This window comes from Rhinolophus ferrumequinum, chromosome 12, assembly GCF_004115265.2.
Source record: "Rhinolophus ferrumequinum isolate MPI-CBG mRhiFer1 chromosome 12, mRhiFer1_v1.p, whole genome shotgun sequence".
In the NCBI taxonomy this organism is placed as follows: Eukaryota; Metazoa; Chordata; class Mammalia; order Chiroptera; family Rhinolophidae; genus Rhinolophus; species Rhinolophus ferrumequinum.
In genome coordinates, this window is record NC_046295.1 from 73,500,496 (window position 1) to 73,522,480 (window position 21,985).

Below are 21,985 nucleotides of genomic sequence, written 5' to 3' on the forward strand. Positions count from 1 at the left end.
GGCTCCCACAGGCAGCCCAGTCCCCTAGCCAGGGACGGAGAGCTGCACACAGCCAGGAGGAGCAGAGGCGCTGCTGGCTGTAGAGTATGAATTACCTACGAACTCAAACACACGTCTTCCGAGCCTGTTTCGTTTGTACAATGGGTGTGACGCCTTCCTTCTTCCTTACCAGCTGAGGGGGAAGAGTCAAGAAACCAGCACAGATGTGAAAGCACCTGTGAAAGCCCAGCATCTTATTCAATGCAGGGGGCAGGACAGTTTCTATTGGGGTGTTATCTCTGCTGATTTCTCAGGAGGGAAAGGGTCAAGGCAAGGTACTCTGGCTGAGGGATGCCCAGGCCCTGCTGGGGAGGATGCTGCTTTCTCGCTCATTCCCAGGCACAGGAAGGAGGGGGTGTCAGCTCCCCAGCCTGGGAGAGGAAAGTGTGGGGACACCTTAATGTCTCTCTCTGCTCCTTCTCACTCACTCCTGCCCAGAAGAGGAGTCCTTCCCTCAGAGAAGGAACTGAGCACGCTCCATGCATGTTGGGGTAGGTCACCCCGAGGATGTGGCTGCCAGCTGACCTGAGAAGAGGACCGGGGCCGTCGGAGGCCCCTCCCCCCTCCCGTCCTTGGAATGTATCCTCTCCCCACCATTCCCACAGTGGGAGTTGTTTTCAAGGACGCAGCCATAAGAGAGCAACATGTTCTTGAGACCATCTGGATGGTTTACATGACCGAACCCCGTGAAGGCCTCAATAGAAACTTCTAAGATTCTGGTGGGGATCTACTCATCTTGCAGTGGCCTAAGCCTCGTAGGCATGTTCCCTGGCTTATTAACCCTGCCACCTGCCGATATGGAGTAGCCTGCCTCTCTTTGCAGTCTCTCCTTACCCTCCGTGTACGGGGCTGGTTTATGAACCAAGACACACCTCTGGCTCCCTCCTGCACAGTGGCCAGTCCACAGGCACCACGGGGCTCTGCCTGCAACTGTCCAGCTCTCCCAGTGGAGCACCTGTCTTTTTACACCTGTGGTGAAGCTTTGGCAAGCCCGTCTAGCCTCAAGTCTCCAGCGGTACCCTCCCTGCAGCCATCAGTACAGAAGCCAGCATTTTCATCTCATTTGACTGTCTCCTGGGCCTTATTTCACGACCATGAACTTGGAAGGTGGAAAAAGAGTTATTCAAAGCCCCTCTAAACCTAAACATTTTCCAAGGTAGGAATAGGCATTATCAAGTTATTTGAGATTTTTGAACTCTTTAAAGAAACCAGACACCGTAAGGATTCAGAGGCTAACTACAAACCCATCTATTCTGCTCTTGCCTGAATCATCAGCGTGGCTCATCACCAGCTCTGAGTGGTGTTACAGAAAATGAACTGTTAGTGAGTTCAGTCTGCTGACAAAATGCCTTTTAATTACAGGGTCCAACTTGGGAGCTGGGTTCTAGGGGTGAAGACATTGCCCCTGTGGGGCTCTTGGAGTGCCCCGAGGTCACTTCTCTTGCTGCACTAACCACTCTGGGTTGGGTCTGCCCATCTGCTGGTCTGTCTCCCTCCTCCTGCCCCACGAGGACTTACTTTCTTTACAGATGGTAGGTCTCCATACCTGGATGAATAGATGCATAATTAACGGGAGGGCTGTCACGGTCTCGACGGAGGACGCTCCAGTGAGGCAGAGAGGCGAGAAAGCACCTTCTCTCCCCTGGCAGAGGCGGCTCCTGCCTCGGCACTGCGCTCCTCTCTTGCCCCCACCCCCCCTGCGCGCCCCTCTGAGGGCTCTGCAAAGGCCTCCCCAGGATACCTGTCACCCCCAAAGGTGTCCATGGAGCGCTCCTGGCTGGCCACATGGGCACTGCCTCTGCGAGGTGGAGGGGCTGAATTCATCACCATTTCAATGCCCTCCGCCCCCACTGGGAAGCGAAGTTTTCTTAAAGAATAAAATCCACAGAAATGCATACTCAAGGCAGTGGGGCCGGGGTCTTTCTCAGGTTAGCGAGCACTGTCTGGCTAGTTCAAATGATTTTGCTGGGACACAGAAGCTTAGGCAGAAATATCAAACAGCTCAAGTCTCTGCTTGGTGAAGGAGCTGTGGCGGACTGTCCTGGGTTTGCATGCTGGTGATGTGGCCCCGGGCAGGTCCCTTCAGGTGCCGGAGCTCCAGCTCTGTGGCCATAAAAGGCAGCTAATGGTCCCTTCCTCAATGGCAGAAATGACACACGTTTTCCAGAAGGAGAATGTGTACCGTTGGGGCTAATGAGTGGCTTAGGTAATATATAAATGGACACCTAACAATTTTTTTTTTTAGTATATACCTTAGAAAAAACTTGGACTAGTATATCAAACCTATGATTTTACTAATGTCATTGCTTAAGACGAGGCTAAAGTTGGTACGGATGTCAGGTCTCAGTCTGTTTAATGGAAAATATCAAGCAAAAAAAAAATAGTACAGAAGGTACGAAAGAGAGTGTGGCAAAATTTTTGAAATGGAACTCAGCAGACTGTTCTTGGAGAAGCAGGGAAAGTCCCTAACACTTACGCCTGCCAGTAGTAGGTGCTCTTGAAACACTGCCTGTAGGTCAGTGGCCCATCAAACCAGGCGCCTGGGGAAAAGACTGAAGGACAACCCAGCAAGGGGCCAAAGCTGGAAAGAGTTAAAAGAAAGGGTCTGCGGTTTCCCCGGCCCATCCCCCCAGCAGCTAATCTGTCACCTAATGAAGAAGAGGCCGGCACAAGTGAGCTGGCTGGCAGTTCACTTACAGCAAACTGATTAAGAATGTTCAACCAACAGCAGACTGTAGACCTTTCCGGAGAAAATAAATAGCGTGTAGACTGTATGCAAATGTGTTTGTCACTTTGACAGCACGTCTCAATTAAGGCATCTCGCGGCTGTGGGTTGGCTCTGCGGCTGCAGCTGGAAGGGGGAAGCCCGCTGCATGGCTGATGGTCGGGGCTTGACCTTCATCCGCATGCATGCATTACAAAAAAATCCTGCCTTCCTGTGCACTTGCATAATGCTGGCTGGCAGCCACGTGAGGGAAGTGACAAACGGGGAAAAAAAGCCACTTTCATCCTCTCCAGTTTACAGACCTGTGAAGGCACAGACAGCTCTTATTTCAACAGAGTTTGGGGTGGCTTTTTTAATTGTTTATCCCCCACCCGCATGCACACACACTCTTATTCTGCATTTAGCTGGGAATGACATTAAAGCATCTCTCCTCTTTGCTGAAATGGAAAGAAGGTCTTTCTCCATTTCAAATAGGGCCTCCTTTTTTGTGTTTCGAAAATGGAATGTTTAACACCATGAAATCCCTCTCCCCCGCCCCGTCTCTCTGTAATGGGCTCCAAACTCCAGCGAGGGGCTCTTTTCATGGGAAGGTTAGTGTGTGCAGGAATGAGGACAAAGGAAGGCAGGAAGCTGGCTCTGGAATGTCATGCTGGCGACAACCGGGGGCTGGGCTTTCAGCAAACCCAGCCAAGGACCCGGGGCACAGGCTTCTCCATCGGAGCCTGGGCCTGAGGAGGCAGCTCCTCGGGTGTAAACACCAGCGATTTCAAGGGAACCATTAAACAAATGAGCACTGCCACGTGGACACTTCTCTCTCATGCTAGATTTCAATTTTTATAACATCCTTTTTAAGTGAGAAAAGGGGAGCGAACCTCTCCAAGTTCAAGATGTATGAATGTATTATCTGAAAATATTGATTGCAGAGGAAGATTCTTATGTTTTAACAAACTCACTCCTGACAATAATAACCCACAGCAACAATTTCATTAGTTCCCTTCACTTCTAAATAGCTCAATGCCTGGTACATAGTAGGCACTTGATAAGTGTCTGTTTAAAACAGGAACATTTAAAATGCGTGCTACTAGCTCCTTTATGTGATAAAACAGCAATCACATTTAAGATAAACTCATAGACTATTTTAATCATGCTTCGTCTAATAAATGGCTAAAGAATTAGGGGACTTCAGAATAAATAACCTTGCAAATTCTTGTTACAGGCATATCTTGCGAACGGAGCCATTTCTCCTAAACCAAAAAATTACAACTTTTGCTAACCAAGAGAGTCAATTCAAGAGAAGTAGGGGAGGGGATATATTCTTTTTCAACCAAAAATATAACCACCAATAGGAAATGGATAAAAAATTTCAGTTTCTATACAGAGTACAATGTTTTACTTTAGAGAAAAAAGAAAAATCAAACAAATAGACAATTTTCAAATGCTCAGGTCGTCGAAAACAGTTGGTTAAAGAATCGAACCTCTCTAGAATCATAGCATGGGTGTTTACTCTGAGACGCACAACTCCCGATATTGATTTTCAGGAAGTACATTAATAAAGAACTCCTAATTGATTTTTTTTAAGACTTCGCTTGTTGACTTTTATTTGAAGGTGCAAAGAAGGGCCTGAGATGCTAAAGTGTTCTAATGAGATGCTTAGCTAACGGAGGCACCTTAAACGAGTGCCTTGGAGTGGGGGAGGCAGCAGCTGCATTTTATGACTTCATTCAAGAGTTCAGCTAGTTTATGACTAGAGCCATGCTGTCTCCTCCAAAATTTTGAAAATTCCCCTTCAGTATATGTTTGCACCAAAGAAACATTCGAAGATGTGCAAACTCCATGGACTTGTTTCTCCAAAGAGAACTGAAATGAAAAAACCGCCTGCTGCATGTGCTATAGGTTCCGCTAAAAAACAAAACCAGACAAACCCAGACCAGCCAGAGGGCAGGGTACATACCTGTCCGAAGTGGACTGTGATTGGCCTTCGGTCTTCTCGGAGCTTGGGGTCCTTGGCCTCCCCCAGTGGAGATGGCGCAGCCCTTGGCAGCTGCTCTTCCATGGTGGGGGCACAGCCATTCTCTGCGATGTCCTGGGGGAAGCCAATGGGAGGGGGACATGGTGTCAGGGTCTTGGCACCTACCGTGAGCACAGGTGCTCCCTCCAACCCCAATGCTAACAGGCCTGCCATGGAACTCCCTCTGCGACATTTAGAGCCTTTCCTGCTAGAGATGGAAGACACGGAAGGCTAACTTGGCTGTTTGACTTTTAGGGACTACAAAAATCAAAATCACACACATTAAATTACAAGGACAACGTAATCACAACTCTGGGGGCGGTGGGGGAGGGGGCACTTTTCACCATCCTACCTTACACGGCTATTCTCATTTTTACATACTTACTTTGTTCACATGCAGACATTTAAAAATTACTTGCAATCACAGCTCATGCATAATTTTACATTCTATTTTTTCACTACTATATTATAAACATCTCCATGGTGTTGCAGTTATTATAATGATAATTTTAATGGATGCATAATATTCCATTGAGCGGATATACAATAATTTAATAAACCATTCTACCACTATCAAGCATTTATGTTGTTACTTTCTCCCCCTTAAACACCACACTGCAGTTTTTATTTCGTTTGGATTATTTCTTTTATGGGAATCCCTAGGAATGAAATTATTAGGTCAAAAGATATAAACATTTTTAAGGCTTTTTATTCATTCTACCAAATTGCTTTCCAATTTACACCACTGCCAGCAATGGATGTGTTATCAGTTTCATAGCACTCGTTAGTCTTATCATTTTAAAAATGTATTGCTAATTTAAGAGGTGAAAAATTAGACCTCATTGTTGTTTTAATTTGCATTACTTTGATGATTTGAGAGTGTGGACATTTCTTCTACATTTGTTTAATGATGATGTTACTGTTTGTCTTCCTAGCAGATTGAAAAGACTAAAGTCTGAGTTAGGATTCTATGACTTGGAGAAAATTTAGGGAGCCAAAGTAATATTTTTAAATTCAGAAATTTACATCTAATTTGTGCTTTTGTTGAGGTCAAATTATAAGGAAAGGAGAAACCCCAATGTGCAAAAGGCAGGTAATGGCTCCTTTGGCTGATGCTGGCAGCCGACCATACACATGATTTTTTGGGGTGTGGGTGGTGCCCACTTGTACAGTGAGGACCACATCCTTAATTCAAGTCATGAAAGTTGCTTAAATCTTCAGTGGAGGAAGGCAGAGAGTAAATATATATATAAAATACTATATAATTATAAAATGTATAAATAAAATACTATATAATTTAAATCACTATTCAAGTGAAATAACTCAGAAATAATACAATTCCCAATTCTTTTAATTGCAAAAATAAATACACATTTTGGTTGACAAAACACATACCCTTAGCGCTCACTAAATTCTGCATGTAAAGACTTGACCACTGGTTGCTCTTAATTTCTCAGCCAAAGAGAATGGTGGCATATGGAGGGAAGGGGTCCCCTATTGAATAATAATGCAATAAGGATGAAACATATGTAACCTCTGTAAGCCTCAGTCTCCTCATCTTTAGAATGGGGGCATGGCTGCTACAAGGAGTAAAGGAGATAATGCAACACAAAAGTGTCTAGAACATTATTAATAATGTATGACATATGGTACTCAATAATAATGAGTATCTACTAATAAGGTATTCAATAAACTATAGGAATTTCTCTTTTTATATATATGTGTGTGTAAAGTCAACGCCACACAACCAGCTGCAGCCTCTACTGCTTGGTTAACAACAAAGGGGGATGAAGACCTCTTGGCTTTGCAGGCAGGGTTTGCCCACAAGTCTTGGCCTGGTTGAGGCTCAGTGATGAGAGAGGTTGCCGACAGCCAATTAGAAATGACTCTTTTGGAAAGGGGCTGCCCTAAGGTGCTCAGGTCAAGTGGAACAAAGAGGGGAAGGGGCTCCTTCTGCGCCAAAAAGTAACAAAGGGCAAATGGGGCATTCTGGATCCAGTGGGGTTACCAAGAGGACAGACACACAAGGTTGAGTAAAGCCAAACAGTAAAAAAAAAAAAAAAAAAAAAAAAAAAAAAATAGTACTTTTTGTTCAGGAAAAATATTGCACGTGTGTATGAGTGATTGGCTGGAAAAAAAATGGAGCAGTAAGGTAATATGGTAAAAAATATTGATAGTGATGAAAACTGTAAGATGACAGCTATTTAAAAAACGTATGTGGTAGTGTTGGGAAAAGGGTCTTAGTTTAAGCTTATGAGTAAAAATCTTGTCTTCTCGTTGTTTTTACCACTAACTAGCTGTCTGATCTTTCCAATTCATTCAACCTCTTTGCAACCTATTTCTTCATTTTTACAATGGTGAGACCACCACCTGCTTGGGAAACTTCAAAGCCACTGGGACAATGGGTTAAATGGGATGAGAAGCTTTGAAAAATGTTACAGTACTGTGCAAACTAAACGTTAGATCCTTGTCGCTGCAAAACGGGAAGTGAACTGTCTGAAAAAGAGCTGCCCTGTGGTGAGCGCCGCCTAGTGGCTGGCACTTTGCCGAACCTTGACCTTCACCATCACACGTAGTTTCCACAACAACCATGAGGTAAACAGGAGTATCACTCTGATAGGTGAGGAAACAGGGCGTAGAGAGGACAACTTCCCCAAGGCCACACAACTAGCAAGTGGAAGAACCCAGAGCTATGTGATTTCCGGCATTTAAAGCCCATCAAGCTTAACACTAGTAGCACAAGTGAGGGTATGCTGAGATGAGGTGCTCACCAAGTCGTCAACTGTGACCTCAGAAACCCCTTTCTTTACATGAGCCTATGCTGCCAGGCCTTACGCTATCTGGGCACTTACTTATCTTCTTATCCCTATAGGCTGGATTCCTTGGGGTTGGGGTTCTCTGCCCCAGAGCCTTGAATCTAGTCCATGCTTTTGGATAAATCTTTGTCAAGTTGAGCTGCACATTTGGAAGACCAATATGTCTAATATACTCATGTGCTTGTGTGTCAAAATGCACTGTAGCACATTAATTTTATTTAGTTAGAAAATCTGAACGAAGATGCAAAAGGCTTCTTACAAAGTCCCAAGGCTTGTCCCACCGGTGTATTAGCTTCTGCACTATTTCTTCCACCTGGGGAAGGACAACTGCTTCCCCCCTGGAGAGCAGAGTGTGGGAGGAGCCCCAGTTAAGAAAGAAATAGGGCCAGTTCACATCCTCCTCGGTATCTACTAGCGGAGATCTTACACATAGTAGGGATCCAGTAACAGCAAGTCTTGGTACCTATGACTAAAGAAATCGTGGTCTAAGAGCTAATTGAGAAGCTGCCAGCAAAGGGCATGGGAAAGAAAATAGGCACTCTCATAGCCTTCTGGTGGGAATACGAATTGGCAATTTACATCAAAACCCTAAAAGAGGTACATGCCCTTTGGTCCATTAATTTCTAGAAATCTATCCTGAAGAAATAATTAAGAATTCCTGTAAGGTTTTATTTGTGAGGGCATTTGCCTACAAAAAAATTGCAACTAGTTTAAGTGTTTAACAATGGGATTAAGTAATGTATGTATGCCCATCAGATAAAATTTGATGTAGCTATTTAAAACCATGACATGTGGAAGAAATAGTTCGTGTCTGGGAAATGTTTAGGATATAGTAAGTGAAAATGCAGGTTACAAAATGAGATCATTTTCTTTTTGCTTGTCTGGTCTGTTGAATTTTCTTCAATAAATATGTTTTTTGTTTGTAAACAGAAAAAAAAAAAAACACCACACACAACCAAAAACTGACCATCAAAATGTCATTTTAAAAAAGCAAAACCAAGAAGCTGACAGGAGAGGTAAATCTGTTCCTTCCTGAAGGGTCACACGGAGGGACACCAGACAGAGCTGCAGGTCAGAGGCCACCACAGGGTGGCGCATCTCTTCCCAGGAGCCCTGCAGCTCTGCTCTGAGCTCTGGGGTCCTACAAGTTCTCATCTCAGTAAAGCAAGGGGTCAGAAAATAGTTCAATTTCTATCCCTTCCCTCAGCATTTGTTGGACTCAAAGACTATGACTGTGCCTGAGATCAAATCTCTGCCTGTTTGTGGAGAAGGCAGGGACAGCATGTGATGTCTTTGGACAGAGAAGCCAGGAGGCAGGAACCAGAGGAGGAAGGGGGTGCTCAGTGGCCTTGGGTAGGAGGTGAGTGGGGACTGAACATGGCGGAGCTGAGGATGTGGCTTCGTGAGGCAGAGAGGTGAGTGGAGAATTTCCAGTCCTGGAGGGCTGGAAGGCATAGCCTGGTTAAGGGGTGGCGGACGGTCCTGCAGCTGGGGCATTCCAGGAACCTCCCGGCCAAGGAGGTAGAAGGCTGGAAAAGTCTGAACGGTTTTAACCAGGAGAATGACTCAGAGCCGTGTTCTACAAAGACTGCTCTGGAGGCTGTGTGGATGACCAAAAGGGAGGTGATCCGATGGACATAGTGGTTTGGGCAGACTGGCTTCTCCAGATGTGGGGTAGGAAAAAAACGGACAGGATGAAAACTAATTTACTGAGTGGCTACTAAGTGTTGCTGTTTAAACCCATTACCTCTTCTAATCCTTAGAACAATCCAGGAAAAACCTTAATTTCTCCTAGTTTATAGACGAGAAAAACTAGGTGCAGAGAGGTCAAGTAACTTACTCAAGGTCACACAGTTATGTTACAGAACCAGCACTGAATCCAGCTTGTCTGCCTCAGAAGCCCAAATACCAGGCCACAGTGTTGGGGCTTAAAGAACCCCATGGGTGCGAGGCGGAAGCCTTAACATCTCTGACTCAGACCGCTGGTCTCCATTTTCAGATTCGGGCAGTGCCCTTCTTTTCCAGTCTACTTCACACCACAGCAAATTAAAATATGAAGACTGATATCAAAATAGTACCCAAAGTTGGAATTTCTGTGACTGAGGCTGCAGTGTATTTTAATGTGTCTGGAGACAGGGAGCTGACAGTTGTGTAATAAGGTGTGAAAATGTCTGTTCTACAAGAGTCTACCTAGATCTCCCTGCCCCACACGTGCTCACTCACTCCCTTCAATCCACTAGGAAACATTTGGCCAGAAACTCAAACCTTTGCTAACCCAACTGTGGATTGGATCCTTTTAATCCCAGAAACTAAATCAACAAGCTCGATTAACCTTTGAAAGATCAAAGATTTAGAAACTTTAAAAGGGGCTGTGAAACGGGTTGATTTGACGAAATCATTTTGATACTGAAGAAAAAATTTCAGGGATTCCCCAATAGGCCAAAAAAAAAAAAAAAAAAGGAAAGAAAAATGAGATCCTTATGTGTTCCCCGCAGGTGAGGAGGGACATGGGACATGTGTGCAGCCATCGCTTTTAAAACAGGGCATTCCGATACCAGCCTTGTGTGCTGCTGCAACAGGAGGCAATTTGTTGCCAGTCACGAGCCCAGTTCTGACAGGAGAAGCTCCTGGGGAAAGTGCCCCATTTCCCCTTTAGAAAGTGATGCCTGGGCAGCATCTTTACCATTTTTCTTCTTCCTAATTTTAAGCAAGTCAGATTTCAAAGGGGGCCAAGCTATAGAAGAACTTGACCACCTTGTTCCATTTAGCCAGAGAAATATGTTATCCATCCTTCTTTTTTTGTTGTTGGGCTGAAGCAGAGCAGGTATGGAATAAAGCCACATGATAGTATCTAGTACAATTATTTGCCAATGGTCACACACACGGATACCCTGAAAGCTCCTGTTTCCGATGCTTTGAAAATCTGCAGCACAAATGAACAAGGGATGAAGAAGGGGCCCTGCTCAGTCATATTAGAGATGGATCCTCCACACACCATGGTGACCTCCCTACAGGTCGGCCCCACGTTTTCTATTTGCAATTCAAACCCAAGGCGAGAGCATAGAGGGCAAGAGTGGGTTCTTGATTATATCCAGGAGGTCACCGTTGCTATGCAGAGTTAGAGGAGGCCAGGTGGTAACCCAGTACATTTGAAAATTGGATCTTTGTTGGGAACTGCCTCAATTTCATAGCAGAAACCGAACTTGAGATGGCTGTATCACACGTATCTGGGGAGCCACACAGATATGTTGCCATGTGAGGGGAAACAAAAAAGCCATGGAAATATTTTCTACTGCGGTGAGAGAGGTCAGATGAAGCCAGATCCTAAATTAGCCCAAGAAAAGGAGCGGGAGAGCCCTGCAGAAGACCCAAGCCTGTCTGTACTGAACAATGCTGGAGTTTCAATTACAAAAGAGCTCCTCCAAGAACAACTGCAAAGTATCAAGTCTGAAGAAATCAGTAAGACCGAACGGGAGAAAGTGAAAATTGAAAAGGGTGCACTAATGGATCTGTCAACAGTCCGATGGTGACAAGCCACATTTCTATAAAATGCCTTCACCATTTGTGTCACCTGAAAAGCACTGACACTCTCTATAGAACATTAGCTCCTGAAGCTGTTCCTGAAAAGACAGGCAGGGGGACGAGGAGAAGGAGAGGAAAAAAAATCTGCTTTGGATACTTTCGAGGATAGAAAGGAAAGGAGAGGAAGGAGAGTGATCTAGGTGGTTTAAGGGGACCTTTGAACGACACCATCAAAAACCCTGAGCTTAACTGGTTATTTGCAGAAATGTTTCGCATCACAAAAACGGGATTTTCTTAACGCTTACACATACGAGCAGGGAGGCAATGACCTGCGGAGGGCAGATCTGACCAGTGAAGCATGTCTGTCCTCCGCCTGAGGGGGGACCCCTTTCTTTGCTTACTTCAAGTAATATTCTAATACCAGCCGGAGCCCAGGATCTAGTCATCAAGGAGGGAAAATCTAGGGAGAGAATTCCCCCCTCCTTGCCACTCCATTTTATACCAGCAATCCAATTCAGTCACCTGTGACTGGGACAGGAGATAAAAAGGTATATTTAGGGACTTAAATAACATCCAAGTAGGGAATTCCACCTGCCAATCTCTGGCAGGGTACAGTAGACCACAGTTAAGGCGTATCTGGATTTACAGTACAGGAGTTTTATTTCAGGACATGAATTTCAGCTGTTAAAAACTCACTCTCAGCTGAAACTAAGAATTTAAATGCTTAGTCAGAGCAAATTATTTTGCAATTAAAAGAAAGGAATCAATTCCTTTGGCCGTTTCAAGTTAATTAGAGGTCCTTTCTGACTTCATAAAATTAAAACTGCTTTCAATTTTTAAATAACTGCCGAGATAGACAAAGGCCCATATTAGACTAGGTACATTTGAGGTGTGTGGGATAATGAAGGAAGCGACCCCAAACATCTGTTGGCAAAAAACAAACAAACCCAAAACACACGTTTCAGGAAGGCAGGATGAAATACTGCAGTGGTAAGAGCACAGATGCAGAAGTAGGTGGACCTGGAATCTAATCCTGACTCTGCCAGCTCACACAGTGTGACCCTTGGGCAAATGACTTCAGCTTTGAATCTAAGAGCACAGATGCAGAAGTAGGTGGACCTGGAATCTAATCCTGACTCTGCCAGCTCACACAGTGTGACCCTTGGGCAAATGACTTCAGCTTTGAATCGTAGTCTCCTTCCTATGAAATGGGCATAATAACCCCCCCCCCAGGATGGCTCTAAGGATTAAATGTGGAAGTTCCGAGCCTGGACCATCCTTAGCAAGTGCGTAGTGGACGGTGGCACCATAACAATGAGGACGACTTTCCTAATGCTATGAAAACGCCCTCTGTGTTACGCTACCCTCCCTGTACAAGTCTAGAGCATCAGGCAGGGGGACTCCGAGCCAGGACGTGCAGCCTGTAAGATTTCATACAATTTTTCCGGTGCTCCAATGAGACCGTCAGAGCCTCTCCCGGCCCCTCAAGAGTCTCAAACATGAACTGCTGGGCTCCTCGGTTAAAAGCACCACTGTGAGGACAGCCCGCAGCCTCCTCCTCAAACCCACCCTTTGTGCCCTGTGTCTGCCTGGTGGTCACGTGCGTGCCAGGACCTTGGTAGTCATTTCCCTGGAGATGCTTTTGGTGTCGGTTACAACCAGCCCCAGGGCAGAGGTCAGGTGGGGGAGGAAGTGGTGCTGAGATGGGGAGGCCGAGCCAATTTCCACAGACCCCGGTGAAGCCGGGCCCAGTGGGGTGGGCAAGGGACAGACTGATGATGATAACTCTGAACTGGCTTGCCTTTGTGGGTTTAAGACAGAGTCTTAATGTTATTTGAAGAGAGTTTTTTTTTTGTCTGTGAATATTTATAACAGTGTGAAAACTCCCGGACAGCTGGTAATGCATTTTGAAGTGTGCTAACAACACTGTATCAAACAGCTCTCTATTGATCACATCATACTTTTTGTGGCCACGCATTTCATACACGGTGCTTATACATTTTGAATAAGAACTTCAAGTACCTTTTGCTTCAAGCGGTTTTTCACCTCTTTTATTCCCATTTTTGCATGATCTTTTGCCTGCATGAAAAATTAATTTAAGTTAAGATTCCCTTTCTGTTTCCAGCAGGGACTATGCTTGATTTCAGTCCGTCGCCAATCACCTTCTCTGATTACTAGAAAAAGGAAGGAAAAATAGGATCATCAAGTTGAAAACATAATGGCTATGAAAACAAATACAATGTTAAAAGGTTAAAAAAAAAATCCCTTAAAGAGGCTACAGAGATTTTATTTTCTGCATTTTGATGGCACAGATTTTTTTCCCCCGTTTACGAAGCTCTTCTACTCTCCATAATTACTTATCTCAGCAGCCTGGTGACAACTACCAGTAAGAGGAGAGCAGCAGCTTTTCCAGCTGCAAGATTCAGAATAGCTATTACATTTCACCAGGGCAGGGCCTCAGGACCAATTTTCTGCCTAGGCTGAATGGCCTGAACAGACACATCGCTGCGTTTTTCCAGTACCATTCCTTAAACCTCATTTCGGCAGACACCCTGGCTTTTATTTTCTGTCATTTTAGACCTGTGTGGTGCTGTTGGCAGCCACCCACCCTGTTAAAATAACTACAATTTAAGCACAGAAAGGACTAACAAAATTAAAAATGGAAATAAAACAAAACCATCCCAGTTAAGTGGCTCAGAGTCAAATTAGCAAGCAAGAGAAATCATGAGGAAAAAAATACTTGAGGCTTGTAAAAGATGGATCATCGGGAACTGCCGTGTTCTCCTATTTTCACGCTGCTGTGGGAACGAGTTTCACAAACAATGCATTTCCTATAGGGCAGTGATGAGAGATGATGAATTTGGGACAAAAGTTAGGGGGTGTGTCCCACCATGAACACTCTTCAGTAACCTGCAAAGGAGGAGCTGCTTTATTTTGACAAAATAACGGGGATACACATAGAAAAGGTTTGTCAGAACACCTGAGAGACCATGTCTCTGGGTCTCAGGGACGCAGGTATGGAGTGGCCAGAATTTTAGCCACCGAGCCTCCATTTTAAAAGCTAAAACCAGTAGCCTCCCATTTCCCTATTGCAGTAACTATAGGCAGAAACACTTTAAATTAAAAATGTCACTGACCTGGTCATAAAAAATGAACGCTAGCTAATCCTAAGAGCACTGAGAGCTTTAGGGAAACAGCACAGCGGCCCCAGCCATCTCTATACAGGATCGGGTAGATTCAAGGGTTTCATCATAATAAGGAACAGATCACTTTGGATTCTGAGACCAAGACTTGTACTTACAAACTTATAGACAGTCCTCATGGCCGGGTTTGCTTTTGTTTTCACAGTATTCAGAATTGCTCCACTTCCTTTCTATAATAAAAATGTCAATTAGCAATTTGGACTTAAGACATGGTAGGCCAACACAAACAAAGACCTCTTCTCTTCAGTCAAGTTAAGCAACACTTCAAGAGTGTGTAATTTAATTAGAGAAACAGGCCTAGATGGTTACTGGTCCCGGGCAATTAGTCGTGGCCACAGCAGTCACTATGGGTGGGTATTGGGGGTGGGGGTGCTTTGGGATGAGGATGGTGATAACTAGCCGAGCGGGGACCCTGGGGTCAGTATTTTGCTTGGCACATGTCCACTGGCTGGAAGGAACGCTCATCACAGGCTCTCTGAGGCAAGGGTTTCCCCAGTAATCTATGGCTTCCCAGGATGTTCTAGTTATCACAGATAGCATTCAGGTAAGTTTCATAATGATGGACGCGATGGCTAACACCAAGCCAGGGCAGAAAACCCAGGGTCTGACTAGCCAGGATTATCTGGCTATTCTGGGACTAGGCTACCCTCAGCCATGCACCTTCCTTTCTCACCCTGATTTTCTGGCTTTTTTTTAAATCCACTCTGGTAGGCTGCCTTCCTTAACTTGTATATCTTGAGAAAAGGGAAGAATGAATAGCCATAAATGTTAGTGATGGCTTTAGTATAAATCCAACATGCTGATTTCTTGGCTCAGTTTCTTTAGGAGAGCAGGTGAGGAAAAGGAAGGGAAAGGGGGAGGGAAGGCTCTCCCAGCACACAGAGGAGGCAATGACCAGCTATGAAGTGCACAGGTCCAGACACTGTGAGGGCTCAGGGAAGAGGCGTCCTGTGTTAGGCTCTGAGGGTAATGAGCCACGGGAGGACTGGTCTGTGCCTTCAAAGACCTCCAGTCCAGGGGTGCAGCAGGGTAAACAACAGCAACCTAAGGTGATGAGAGCAGTCCAGGCTGCGTGCACAGGACTGTGGAGGCAGCCAGCATCGGGAAGGTCAGAGGAGGCTTTAGAGGATGAAACACTGGGCGTGGTCCATGAAGGATGACTAGGAGTTCGTGTGGGGGATGGGAAGGGTAAGGACACCCTAGGGGTGGGAAATGGCACCTGAAATAGTGCAGAAGCTAAATGCCACGGTGTGTCTGTGAGTAACTAGTGGCCAGCGTATCGTGGGAGGAATGGCAAACGGGGCTGGGAGGCCAGATGGGGTCAGCTCGGGAAGGGCCAGGAGAAGGAGTCTACCACACTCTGGAGGATGTTTAATCAAATGCATCACATAATCAGATTTGCAGTGGTTTGGAAAGATAATTCCAACTGATCTGAACAGAGAGACTGGATCCAGTGGGTATATAAAAGAATGACATACAGTAATATAATTATTGGGATTAACTTTTAACACAAGTTTTGGTAACTGCCCATATTAGAAATTTTAAGCTTTAATTAAAAACATTACAATTTGACCTAGAAAGCATTTTATGTCATAGGACAATATGAAATTGTCACCTACTCATTTATTCCATACTGCTTTCCAACATTACTCAGTATTCTATTTCAGTGGTCCTTTGGAGTAGTAAAACTCTCTTTATCAATCAATCAACAAGTCCTTATTGCTTGTCTATGATTTGCCAAGTGCCATGTTTGGCCATACACGAGGAACAAAAGAAGTCTTTCACTGAGGAATTGCTCACTCTCGGCCAACTGCACTACTTCCAAGGGACCCGCCTTGGCAGCAGCGGACTCGGCCCACAAGCAGGAGAGAACACTTATCACATTATGTTGGAGTTGCCTGTTTACGTGCCTGCCTCCCAAACAAGACGGGGAGCTCCCCCAAGCAGGGCCTGTGCCTGCTCCCCACGGTACCCCCAGTCCCCAGTTTGGTGCCCAGCACATAGGCCTCAGTACACAGTCACTGATAAACCCATGTGAGAGGAAGGCAAGGATTGAATTCTTTAGGGGCTGCTGAAGCGCTGAGCACTTGCCTTCCAACATAACAAGAAATTGTTCACAACAACAGTGAGGGGATGAAAAACCCTCCCGTTGATGTGTTCACCATCTTCCCAGGAGCCCTGGCTGTGAAAAACATTGCAGGGCAAGAGGGATACATTTTTGGTTTTTCCCATGAAAATTTCCCAATTGCACTGGGCCTCGAAGGAGACACTCAGAAGCCCTCTGACATGACGACGTCCATTTCCCACACCTTGGCCGGCTTCCTGAAGTGAGGAAGCTTCCGGCTCTCCTCACCCTCAGAGGGATGGCTTTGGACAGTCCCATCCTGCTAGTCCCCACCTGGCTTTACAAACAAAACATCTTTAGCTGAGCGAATGGAATGCCCCAGGCCAAATGGCAGCCTAGTGGGTGGCAGGGGAAGGTAGGGCTGCCAGGAGGGGCCCACTTACCCGGACTGTGGAGAGCCACTGGTGGTACAGTTTATCGCTGCCTGGGGAAAGAAGGCAGAAAGGCTATTATTTAAAGAAGTTACGTGCCCTCAGGAGGTCCTCCAATTGCTTTCAGCAAGCAGCACTTAGGAAACACAGGGAGGCCCCCAGGTCCCACCCTGAGGGAGGCGGCAGCCAGTTTCCAGCACAGGTTTTCTTTCTCAAATGCGATCTGATCCTACCACGGCCCTGAGGACAAATCCTGCTCACTGCCTGCTGGATTCAGAGCAGACCCCTCGGCAGGCCTGCCCCTCTTCTCCAGCCTCGTCTGGGCACCGCCCACCCTCTGCCTCCACCTGGGGGAACTACCCCGGGCTGCCTGACCATGTATCCTCGCCGTCTTCCATTCCTCGTAAACGCTGTTCTGCTCCCGACCGGCCACCGACCGGCCACGTTACTATCCCTGCTAAGCACACTCAACGACCAGATCAGACATCATTTCCTCTGTAAGCGTCTTCTACTCCTTCCTCTGAACAGCCCTCTAAAGTACGTGACTCTCATTCAGAAGTCCGTATTCTCTGAAATCCTGTGAGCCACTCAGGGCAGCAAACACAGGGTTCCAGGTAAGCACCCTGCAGACCACATGCTCAGTACTCTTAAGTAGTGACAGGGAAGGAGAAAGGAGCAGTTGTTGGGGGAACCTATTCATTTTATCTGGTGGGATAAGGAGGTCTTATCAGCAAGCAGCTTTCCTAGAGCTCCCAATGACTTGACTTAGCCTGGCAACACATAAGCCCATCTTCTCAGAACAAAGACTCAACTGTTAGAACGCTCCTCAAACCGCCTGCTTTGTGAAGCTCTCCCATTGCACAGCGAGAATTCTTAGAGCCCTATTCTAACTGCACAAAACCTGTTTCTACTCCTTTCCCTGCAATTGGTTTAATTTGCATTTGTCTTTAATGACGCATCTCTTTCCCCTACCCATCTGAAAGCTCCTTGAGGGCAGAACTGGGTCCTCCACTTCTTACTCTACAGAGCTCTGGACACAGCAGGTGCTCAGGAAAGGCCTAGCAGTGACCCACTACTGCTGTCTGCGGACTCGCACACTGGTTTTATTGATTAATCATGCTCTCCATGCAGCACAGACTGGCTGGGCTGTAAAAGGGGTTCTGTATGTGAGCTTATGCCTGACTCTATGAGTTTATGGACCGCTAGCTGGATTATCAGCCAAGTCCAGACCAGACACACGCCCGGCAATAAGAGGGGGCCAGCAGCACAATTATTATTATTTTCCTTTTAGCTTTTACTTTGTTGCCAAAGACTGAGGCTTTGAGACTTGGAAAGAGGCCAGATGGGGATTCAGGAGGCAGGGTCAGCCACTAACACCTCTCTGGGCCTCAGATGCCTCCTCTGAAAAAGGCGGGGAGAGACCATGTACTCTCTGTGTGACGATTTTCACATTTTAAAGAAACATTTACTGAACACTGATCCTGTGCCAGGCTCGGCCCCGGGTGACTGCACAAACCTTTCCTCATGGACTCAGACTTAATCGCAGTAGGAATCCTGGGAGGCAGGCAGTTACTCTCAGTGCAGATAGGAGCACTTCAGCGGAAAGAGGTGAAATGACTTGCCCAAGGTCTCACGGCTTAAGGAGGCAGTATCCAGATCTGAAGCCAGGTCTGCTAACTCGACACCTCGTGTGCTTTCCACTGAACATGCAGCTACTATGTTTAGCTGGACTCCCCGCACCCTCCTCCCCCACCCCGGAAGCAACTGACCCCACGACAGAGGATTTCAGGTGGGCCAATGTGCATCTCATCAGAAAACGACGAGGAATTCCTCAAACATTTCACGGCCAGGGTTGAAATCAGTTCAACCTCCCTAACACCCATTGAAGGAAAAAAAAAAGTCCCTGCCACTCCTTGTGAACACACCCTAATCCCACAAAAAGGAAAATGAAAGGCTTCTCACCAGCATACTCGCCCATGTTGATCTCCTCTTCAAAAACATCACTGAAACCTTCACCGGAATTGAGAAGGTCTAGTCTACCATCAATAAACTACGGAAAGAAAGAACACAAATATAACAACGTGCACAAAGAAACAAGGAAAAATACCCTTCAGCTGGGCACGCTAGTGTATGACCAAGGAACCACCGTGTTTCCCGAGACAGGAAAGGGCTTTGGGAACTGTGAGTTTCAAAACAGCAAGTCTCTAAACACTGTCTGCATGTTTGTGATAACTTGTAAAACCGCATGGCACGTCTGCAAGGATCTGTCTGGTTGCTGACCACCCTACTCAGCCAGTGCCCCTCCCGGACCCTGAGCCTCTTTTGGCTGAGGACTGGGTCCGACCCATGCCTGCAGCGCCAGGGCTCAGTGCCCAGCTGCAGAAAGCCCACCAGGAATACAGACGCAGGCCAAGCTAGGGAGGCCAGGCACCTGTTTGAAGAGCTGCAGCTGTGTGGCATTCTGCAGGAACTGCCTCATGGCTCCAGAGCGATAGTGGGACACGAAGGCTTCCTCACAGAAGGTGATTGGCTCCTCCTGGGAAATGCAGAAGGGGAGAGGATGGTTAGAGGAATGGAGGGAGACTGGTTGGTTCTTCAACTTGGTGAGGTGGTGCTTCTACATCTGCTGATTAGATTAGCCAGACCCCCATTTACCTGGTGAAGTGGCTATTTTCATCAATGACATTCTATTCCCTGGATGAAGAAGCTGTGTCAGAGAGGAAGTTGGCCCTCAAATGTCACAGAGCTGGTAGGAGGCAGAGTTGGAACCAAAGACCGGATTCCAAACCTTCCAACTCCCCAAAGCAAATCAGTGGGATGGGCCCTCCACCCTTTGTTCAAGTGGCACCTTATGCAGAAGGGGCCCTACTACACATAAAACAGCCCGCTGCCCTGGTGGGAGCTGGGGTCAGTGGGTGGGAGCCGGGCTCCCCTTGCTTGGTGGTCTAGCCTCCCCACCCCGCCTCCCAGCACCTCTGCAGTCCCTAAGGCACCAGCTGTGGGACACAGTTGGAAAACTTTACACAGTCATCTTCACCAATACTAAATTACAAATTTAAAATGTTTATATGGAAAGGCAGGGATGATCAAAAATAAAATTTACCATCCAGTCAATGTTGTGCTTATGCTGTTTGATAAGGAAGTTTGCTTTTACTAAACTACATTTCATGAGGCAAGAAAATGACACCCTAAGCTTTAAAAACATCCCATCTTGTAGTCAACACCTCAGTCCTTCTTTGAAGGTAGCTGGAGTGCTCATCTCCACAGACTAGCCTTTAATTTTGTCGGCGTATTCTCAATTCTGAAAGATCAGACTTTCTTATCTTGAACAGAATTAAAGGTACCCCGCCCTTCACAGACGTGGTGGTAAACACAGAGACGTTTGAAGCTCCACTTTTATCCTGTTTTAATGAGTTACGTGTTAAATTTACTGTCTAGCTGCTGTAAATTCCAAGTGTTCCACCTGCTTAAATCTAGCCAATATTAGCTCAGCAACTGGGCAGGCTTATTGCACATGGGCTGCAAGGATGACCCAAAAAAAGTTAGGGTGAGGGGAATATTTATTTTTATACAGTTATACTCTAGCTAATTTTACAAAGGATCTGAGGCAGTTTACATGAGCACATGAAGAAAAAAATCAGAGCTGGAAAAGACATAAATATGTATTATAAAACATAATTATTTGGGAAAAGAGTATCTGGAGACACAGGTCCTATGATTTCTAAAATTAAGTTACAAAATTAGCTCTGAGCTTCCTGGCTGCTGAAGCAACAAGGGAAAACAATGCAAACTATACAATGTCTGTGAGGAAAAAAAGCATACCAGCTCCTCAGGAAAAAGTCAGTTTTCATGCCATTTATTACTTTGCATGGATTTACACCTTCCTTGCTGAACAGCTGAGACATAAGCTAGTGTTAATCAGTAGAAGCCCAGCTAGAATGCCATTCCCTGGCCTGAAGTTTTGCTTCTCATCTTTGGGACAACAGCAGGGCAATTAATTCTCTCTCCAGGTGACCTCCATGAACACAGCGGGAATTCATACACGGAATGACTCCTAATAAATACCGTCAGCTCAGACATCTTTTCTGAGCTCCGGACCCATACATCACCATCCCCACCTAGATGGCCCACTAGCATTTCAAACACAGAATGGCCCAAAGTGCCAATTATTACTCTATTTGGACTGCACCCAGAATCTGTTTCCTTCCCTTCCTTCCTTGCTTCCTTCCCTCTCCCCGCCCCCCGCCATAGCTACCCACAGTAGACTTATCAGACTTCTTAAGTTTTTCCCATTTTACCAATGAAGTATCCCATGTTGGTCCCTGCTCTCTACCCATCTACTCTGGCACAGGCATGACAATAGTGGAGGAGGGTTAACTCTCTGTCCGTTTCCTGTTTCATTCCTCCCAGTTACTCCACTTCTTCTGCACAGAGTAATTTCTAAAACACAAATTGCATGTCACTGTCCTGCTCAAGAGGTTTGATTGTACAGATGTTACATTTGCGTGATAATTTGATTAATGTCTGTTCTTCCACTAGACTATATGTTCCAGCTGGGCAGAAACGGTACCTGTTTTGCTCAATATTATACACCTAGCAGCATGTGTGACACATACATGGGGTCCTGGGTGAGAGAAGAGAGTGAGTCCTAGCTCCTTAGCTGAGCAAACAAACTCTCCCTAAGCTGACCCTGGCTTTCTTCTCCAGAGTCCTTTCGTGTCCCTTTGCTCTGCTCCCCCACATACTTTATGCTCCAAATGCATCCCCTAATCACACACCACAGGCCCTGCAGGACTGATCTCCACACTCCCTGGGGACAGCGCAGAGCCCAGCCCCACTCAGAAGCTCAGGGATGTTGGTTAAAGAACTATAGACTCTCGTTCCTGTCACAGGAGTCCTGCGGTCTCAGTGTGGCTGAGACTCCGCTTGCCTGATGGGGAAAGTGGTCTCAGAACATGATGCCAGGTGAGTGACACTTGTGTCCGGGGAGTTTAGAGCTGCCCAGAGGAAATGCTCATTGAATTGTTAGCAGTCTCTCCTGAAGATCTGGCCCAGCATTGCAAGGAAGGAAACGTCTGCTTGAAGGACCAGGAAATTCAAGCAAGTTTGCAACCAGGTTTGTGTATGAGGGTAGCCTCACGCAGGACTTAGCTGCAGAAGAGCAGAAAGAATCTCA

General features: G+C 46.1%; 1 protein-coding gene across 7 annotated transcripts in view; it reads right to left on the minus strand.

Moving 5' to 3' along the window:
* DENND1A (DENN domain containing 1A) overlaps positions 1-21,985 on the minus strand; it is a 468,543-nt gene that overhangs the window by 46,773 nt on the left and 399,785 nt on the right. For all 7 annotated transcript variants that reach the window (XM_033123052.1, XM_033123054.1, XM_033123055.1 and 4 more), the window contains 6 exons: positions 19,241-19,345; positions 18,772-18,859; positions 16,822-16,862; positions 14,412-14,483; positions 13,133-13,189; positions 4,716-4,847 (listed from right to left, as the gene is read on the minus strand). In XM_033123052.1, the coding sequence (XP_032978943.1) occupies positions 4,716-4,847; positions 13,133-13,189; positions 14,412-14,483; positions 16,822-16,862; positions 18,772-18,859; positions 19,241-19,345 (495 nt within the window). The remainder of the gene's footprint in view (positions 1-4,715; positions 4,848-13,132; positions 13,190-14,411; positions 14,484-16,821; positions 16,863-18,771; positions 18,860-19,240; positions 19,346-21,985) is intronic.